The 8,162-nt window shown below is 41.3% G+C and overlaps 1 protein-coding gene across 2 annotated transcripts in view; it reads right to left on the bottom strand.

Moving 5' to 3' along the window:
* Window positions 1-7,793, bottom strand: part of fgfr1b (fibroblast growth factor receptor 1b) — a 47,300-nt gene extending 39,507 nt beyond the window's left edge. The window contains exon 1 of one of the 2 annotated variants that reach the window (XM_028602030.1): window positions 6,888-7,793. Coding sequence is in view for 1 of the 2 variants with exons in the window: in XM_028602029.1 (XP_028457830.1) it covers window positions 2,239-2,262 (24 nt within the window). In the remaining variant the exon portion in view is untranslated. Of the gene's footprint in view, window positions 1-2,238; window positions 2,406-6,887 lie in introns of those variants that run through there. The other variant, XM_028602029.1, reaches the window with a different exon arrangement.
* Window positions 7,794-8,162: the final 369 nt, after the last annotated feature.

The following is an 8,162-nucleotide window of genomic DNA, read 5'->3' as shown; positions in this document are numbered from 1 at the left end:
ACATATGGAGTTATGTACTTAACAAAAAAGTGTGAAATAACTGAAAACATGTCTTATATTTTAGATTCTTCAAAGTAGCCACCCTTTGCTTTTTTTATTAATAAGGGAAATAATTCCACTAATTAACCCTGACAAGGCACACCTGTGAAGGTAAAACCATTTCAGGTGACTACCTCATGAAGCTCATTGAGAGAACACCAAGGGTTTGCAGAGTTATCAAAAAAAGCAAAGGGTGGCTACTTTGAAGAATCTAAAATATAAGACATGTTTTCAGTTATTTCACACTTTTTTGTTAAGTACATAATTCCATATGTGTTCATTCATAGTTTTGATGCCTTCAGTGAGAATCTACAATGTAAATGGTCATGAAAATAAAAAGGAAACACATTGAATGAGAAGGTGTGTCCAAACTTTTGGACTGTACTGTTCCTCAGGCTAATTCACTAGCCGGTACGTGGCGATCTTTTTCAAAAGAAAGCATGAGGAAAGGACTCGAAACCCCAACCACAACGGTTTGTGATGTAGGCTATGTTACCAAAAAAAACTTTTAGATTTTCATATTATTTATATCATCATATTCATCATATGTTTTTTTTAAAAGACACTGCCTTGATGCCGTGCCCAGCTCTCTTTATAAATCCATGTTGTAAAACTCCTGGAGAGTTCATCTGAAAGGATCCAACTAGCGATAGACCGATTTTATTGGCCGGCCGATATATCGGGCCGATATTTGCGTTTTTACGTGTATCGGCAATATTTATAGACAGGCGTCCACGGGCAGCTCTGTGCTGCTGGAGATGCTGCACCCGTCCATATGATGCACACTGCACACATAATCTGTGTGATATGAATGTAAGAGGAATGCAGAAGTGACGCTGATCTGTGTTTCCGTTAATTATTTATAAAGAAATGGCAGACTGGGACTGGGGTTCGCAAACATGAACATATCACTCCTATTTTATTGTCTCTTAACTGGCTGCCGGTGCGTTACAGAGTGGATATGAAAATACTGCTGTTTGTTTTTAAATCCTTAAATGGTCTTGCACCAGCTTACTTATCCGAACTGTTACATCTGAATGTCCCTGGTAGGTGTCTACGGTCCACGAGCAACTATAATCTGTCCCAGCCACGCTTGCGTCAAGAGGAGACCGAGCCTTCGCTGTTGTTGGTCCTAGGCTGTGGAATAGCCTCCCCGTCTCCTTCAGATCGTGGTCCTCTTTATATGAGTTTAAACTCAAACTAAAGTTTTATCTCTTGGAGCGTGCATTTCTCTAAATTCTTATTTTTATTTATGTTTTCTGCTGTATGAAGGATGTTTTATTCTATTATCTTTCCTGACTCTTGTTATGTGAAGCACAGTGGTCAACTTCTGTTGTGTTTACTTGTGCTATACAAATAAATGAAATGAAATGAAATGAAGTGGCAGAGCAGATTCCGAAAACAAATCCAGCGTGGCAGGGTTTATATTTTTATGATGTAAATTGAGGGAGCAAAAGCAGAATATCGGCTCCAAATATCGGCTCAAGAAAAATCGGCAGCCTGTATCGGTCATCAGCTAAGGAGATGGAGAAGAAAAAAAACGGTATCGGCACTTAAAAAAAAATCCATATCGGTCAATCCCTAGATCCAACATGAAGAAGAAGAAGATGTTTGGGGGTCTGAGTGCAGCTGCACATGGTAGAAATAGGAACAAATGAACAGCAGGTTTGGAGGATGAGGGTGGGTAAGGGGTTTGGATTACCTCCGTATGGGGGGTGTTACAGTGAGTCACACTCTTCATGCACACTCCACATATCCCATCCTGCAGCTAGATGACGACGTACCAGCCCAGAGGAACCAGGTCATGGTTCAGAAAGGCCGCGCTGCTGCTGCTGCTGCTGCTGGGTACTGTAGCTGTTACATCGTACTGACGCTATATTTAATATGTTACGTGTTTACATCACTACGGGCCACACTGGCAAATAAGACTCACGTCCAGTGACAGACACGTTAAAGGAGTTTGCACACCACTCCAACAAAAAATACCAACAAACTCCAACATTTTAAAGTTGGCAGTTGTTTGTGTTTGTCGGTTGGTCGTCTTTATAATGTTCATAAAACCAACTGCCAGTCCACGCTGCCCAGACAGGAACAGACAAGACTGACTTTTGTCACCTAGTGCTACCTTTTCTTATTCTAATTTTGGTTTACTAGAAAGTGGAGATCTTGTTGAATGTGGATAAAGTAGTTCTGGTCTACCTGGCCTGTAAAGCTGCTAGCCATGTACAGGAGAGACGGCAATCAAGACGAGCCAGGAGGAGACTGTGGTGATAACCTCGGATATCACGACATGCAAAACAGGGAGTCCAGAAGATACTCCAACTTATGCGAATTTTGCCCGTTTTGCTCCTCAAGCTTTTGAGGAATTACGCACTATGGTCACTCCACTAATTGCCAGAAAAAAACACCCATCTAAAAGACAACATTTCATTTGTTGTCAATTTTTGGAAAATGGACTATATTGGTCCGACATTCTCCAACTCCACCAGACCAGACTGGACATGTCAGACTCTACCAACTCCACCAGACCCGACTGGACATGTCAGACTCTACCAACTCCACCAGACCAGACTGGACATGTCCAACTCTACCAACTCCACCAGACCAGACTGGACATGTCCAACTCTACCAACTCCACCAGACCAGACTGGACATGTCCAACTCTACCAACTCCATCCAACAAAAACGCCAACAAACACCAACGGCCGGCCCACACTGACCCAACTGTTGGTGTTTGTTGGAGTTTGTTGGCGTTTGTTGGCATTTGTTGGAGCAGTGTGCAAGCTCCTTTAGTTTACTGACACGCAAATGTCTTTGACTGCATTACTGCGTATGTCTTATAGAGCCTCCTAACTTACAGTTTGATCGACATAAAGCACGTGAAAGATCCTCAGCCATCATAGGAAAAACGTGGAGAGAAAGAAAATACGCCCAAAGGGTCTGCAAACGTGACCAAAAAATTAGAAGAAAAAAAAGAATAAGAGACAAAAACAAGGTGGGCCCGAAATCAATTGTGAACCTAAATTGATTTGTAGGCCGGATCAAAACGTGTGAGGGGCCGAGATTCTTTGCGTCTATCCTATAGGGGTGGGGGGGGGGGAATCGATACAGCATAGTATTGCAATATTTTCCATGGCAATACTGTATCGATACACAGACACCATGTATTGATCTGTTATTATATATGTGTCGGTCAGTTTGTCTGCTTGAGAATCTGATTTTGCAGCAATAACATTGAAGGGAGATGAACAAAAAGAGAAATGTTTCTTTTTAGATGAAACAGATGTTAACAAAGTTTCCTTTAGAAGAAAAATTTGAAGTTGGAAAAAAGGTAATTAATTGCAATATATCGCAGAATATTGCAATAGGTTTAAAATCGCAATAATATTGTATAGTGACGTAAGCATTGTGATGATATCGTATCATAAGGCCTCTGGGGATTCCCACCCCTACTATCCTACTGTCTACTTTATCCCCTTATAATGTCCATATTTAATGCTGTCTTTTTTTAAACTTTATCTATGCACTGCTATAGTTTTTATATTACTATGTCCACATTATATTGTCCATATTTAATGCTGGTCTCTAGACTTTATCCTTGCACTATTGGACTTATTTGCACTATACCACCATGACACCCCCTCTCATAGAGCACCTTACTTTTTATTGAGTATCTTTTCTTTTATTGTCCATATTATTCATGTGGATTTGTCATTTTATCATCCTGTTTATGATGTATGTGTATGTTGTGTGATGTCTTTAAGCTACTGGGACCTGGAATTTCCCCTTGGGGATCAATAAAGTATCTATCTATCTATCTATCTATCTATCTATCTATCTATCTATCTATCTATCTATCTGTCTTTTTGGCCCTCGGGCCTTGAGTTTGGAAGTATGTGGAAGTATGTGTGGATTACTTTCTGGATGAATGGATTAGTTGTTTGGTCTCTAAAATGTCAGAAAACAATGAAAAACGTGGCTCAGAGTTTCCCAAAAAGCCCAAAATGACGTCCTGGAATGTCTTGTTTTGTCCACAATTCAAAGAGAATCCTACCACAAGTTTATTATCGATTAGCAATAATTAGTATTTCGTTTTTATATAGCAGTATCACTTTTACCCAAGGAAAAAAAACTAAACATCTCTTGCTATCTCTAACACAGACTTCTAATGTAGTATTTGGACATTTCTACTTTTACTACTATTACTACTAGATCAGTAACTCACAGTAAGCCTGGAGGATCTGAATACTTCTTCCACATCTGGAACACACAGAAACTACAGTATAACCGTGCCATGAACAAACAGCCCAGAAAAGAGCCACTGAAGTCTAAAAAGATGATGCTTGGTTATTATATTAAACAGGGCCGGCCCTAGACTTTTGGGGGCCCTAAGCAGGATTTGGTTTTGGGGGGACTCTCCACATTGTAACATGTTGCCACTGCACTTGGCACTAAACCAACTTGTGTATTGTAAATATTAGTTTAAGCACTCATAATGTTTTAAATAAGCATTTAAAGACTTATGTGAGACGTATTAGCAGCAACACTATCTTTAAATAGACCGGCTCTGTTATGAGGTCTATTGTGAGACATTTCAAGCGCTCTTGGGGGCCCTCTGGTAGCCACGGGGCCCTAAGCAGATGCTTAGTTCGCTTATGGGTCCGGCCAGCTCTGATATTAAACTACCCAAGAGGATAAAATGACATAATGTGATGATGTAATCAAGTATTTTGTTCTGGAAAACACAGAAACTAGACACAGTGTTTCCTCTATGTTGATGTTGTAGTGGCGGCCCACCACGGCAAAATTTCTGCCGCCACAGTATCAGAAATAAGGCTGCACAAAAAATGGAGTTGCGTCGCATTTTAAATGATCCTGCCGCTCACATTGCAATTTAACAACAAGGAGAACTATTCAGAGGTTATCGGGCCCGTCCAGTTTACAGTCTGATTGTTGCGGGCAAAAAAAAAACCTTGATTCTGCGGTACGTTTTCTTAAAAACTGCACAAAAATTGTGGTTTGATGAAAAAGAGAAACAAAATGAAATTATGGAATCATGACAGCACCGCATATTTTGCGTGGAAATCGTCAATTTATGCGGCATATTTGAAAAATGTGATTATGCGATCGCATAATTCAACGCATCAGCCAAAGTCTGCATATTTATGTGGGGGGGAGGGGGGGAGGCAATTTTTTTCAAATATGCCGCACTTTCGCCGCATAAATTGCCGATTTCCGCGCAAAATATGCGGGGTTTGCATGATTTCATAATCCACCGCATTTTCGTTGCAAAAAAGTCCCGTAATATATCTTAGCAGAAAGTTGAAAAATGTTGCGTTTACTTCACACAAGAGCAGCAATTTTCCTCTGTTGCCATGGGAACGTAATGAAGTGACGTAATTACGTCATCGAATCACTTTTTTTTCTTTTTCATCAAACCCCAGTTTTTGCAAGTTCCCGCAATTTCATCGCATAAAATTGCATAAATATCATATAGAGCATATTCCATCGCATTTTTTAAGAAAACGTGCCGCATTATCAAGGATTTTTGCCCCGCAACAATCACAAAAAAACTCCACATTTTTCTGGAAGGACTGTAAACTGTTGTGTTGATGTAGGGGGCGTGGGGGGTTGTTGTTGTTGTTCAGACAGACCTGCACCAACTGCTAACAAAAAGATCCTAAAGGAAACACTGTAACAGCTACCTCGGCAAAGTAAAAACAGTCTGAACTAGTTTGTTTTTTATAGTGCAGACTAACTTTGTAATCCAGGTAAACGATAGAAACAGTCTCTCTCTCTAACCAGACCTTTAATCATTACTTGTAATAAAGTATTTTGACATAGTTTGTACTTTAGACTAATTAAGTGGCCTGAAGGATATCTGAATACTTCTTCCACATCTGGAAAACACAGAAACTTGTTTCTAAACTAAACTGTCCCATGAACAAACTGCTCACTGGGCAGATAAAAGAGCCACTGAAGTCTAAAATATGATGCTTGGTTGTATATTATATAGCCTATATAAAATGACAGGATACATTATACTTTCACATAAACAATGCTTCAACGCAGGACTTTAGCTTGTAACGCAGTATTTTGTTGTGAAAGGACACAGAAACAAAGAGCTCACCGTGCAGAGAAACAAACTGTCTGTATAATAAGTAATAAGTATCGAGTGTAGAAAAAGCCTTCACAGTTACTTCTAATCAAGTAAGTGACTTTCACTGAAGTAGTCTGAAGGATCTGAATACTTACTGGTATCTGAAAAACACTGGAACTAGTTTCTAAACTACACCGTCCCATGAACAAACTGCTCACCAAGCCCAGAAAAGAGCCACTAAAGTCCTAAATACCATGCCTCCACATCTGGAAAACACAGAAACAAACTAGTAGGAGTGTAGAGTAGAAAAGCCTTTACAGTTACTGTTCTAAGTCTTTTGACATCATTTCTACTTAAAAAAAAATCCAAAATATGATGCTTTGTTATTATAATACACTACCCAACAGCATACAAAAAGACATGATACATTGTAGGCCTACATAAACAATGCTTTCAATGCAGGACTTATAGTATTTTGTTTGTCTAGTGCACCATAGACTGTATAAACTACTAATACTTGTGATGGAGTATTTTGTTCTGGAAAACACAAAAACAAACGGCTGTGTGCACGCGCGCGCACACACACACACACACACACACACACACACACACACACACACACACACACACACACACACACACACACACACACACACACACAAAGACTGATGTAACGCAGTTTAAAAAGAAAAACAAGTAGAAAGAGTAGAAAAGTGGAATTTGGAGAAGGAAAGGAGCTTTAGGCTACCTGGGAGTCGGTCCACAGCTCGCTGTTATATCCGTGGACGTGGAGACAAAGCCGGGGGAAAGCAAAGGGTACGTCCGTGGGGAGCTGCGGTCCGGAGGAGAAAACTGTCTGTATCTCCGGGGGGAAACTGTCTGTATCTCCGGGGGGAAACTGTCTGTATCTCCAGAGGTAGGAGCGGAGGGAAAAAGTGTCTGTCTCTCCGGGGGAAAACTGTCTGTATCTCCGGAGGTAGCTGCGGAGGGAAAAGGTGTCTGTCTCTCCGGGGAAAACTGTATCTCCCGAGGTCGCTGCGGAGGGAAAACGTGTCTGTCTCTCCGGGGGGGAACTGTCTGTATCTCCAGAAAAACTGTCTGTATCTCCAGGAAAACTGTCTGTATCTCCGGGGGAAAACTGTCTGTATCTCCGGAGGAAAAGTGTCTGTATCTCCGGGGAAAAACTGTCCGTATCTCCGGAGGTAGCTGCGGAGGGAAAAGTGTCTGTCTCTCCGGGGAAAACCGTCTGTATCTCCGGGGGAAAACTGTCTGTATCTCCGGGGGAAAACTGCCTGTATCTCCGGGGGCAAAAACTGTCTGTAGCTACAGACTGAGTTGAAAACTGACTTGTGCACCGGACGTTTGGCTTTCCCCTGACCGATTTAAAATGACCTCATCGCGGGGTGTTGTTACTCCACAGCTCGGCGAAGTCCCGGAGAGAAGAAACGTTGGAGAAAGAAACAGCTCGTCCCGTTGACGGTATAAAGCGTCTCAGCATACAGTCCAGAGTCCGAGGGAAGAGACGCCTTCAGTGGGAGTTTCCTCCTACACACTAGCTCCAGTTAACCCCCCCCACCAACCACTCGATTAACACCCCTGTGTTATCTATTCATTGACTCCATTTTCCGAGTGGCGCAACCCAGCCTCGCGCACGGTGCACGGACCTACTCCCCCCCAGGGCCTGTGTTCCCCCCTCCCTCCCCTCCCCGGAAAGGAAAGGATTTCCTCTCCTTTACATTCCTGCTGTGCATGATCCTGATCCTATCGATCTGTTTTCACTTGGTCACTGAGCCTCGGTTTGTATGGAAGCCCATTTCCGCCAATGTGATGCGAAAAAGATCCTCCAAGTTATTATAATGAGAAACCTTCTTAAAATAATGACATAGTATCTCAAAATAATGACAGTATGAAATAATGACTTAGTATCTAAAAATAATGAATAATATCTCAAAATAATGACTTAGTATCTCAAAATAATGACTAAGTATCTCAAAATAATGACTTAATATCTCAAAATAATGAC

Source organism: Perca flavescens, chromosome 16 (assembly GCF_004354835.1).
Source record: "Perca flavescens isolate YP-PL-M2 chromosome 16, PFLA_1.0, whole genome shotgun sequence".
Classification (NCBI taxonomy): domain Eukaryota; kingdom Metazoa; phylum Chordata; class Actinopteri; order Perciformes; family Percidae; genus Perca; species Perca flavescens.
This window is presented reverse-complemented; position numbering and strand designations above follow the sequence as displayed.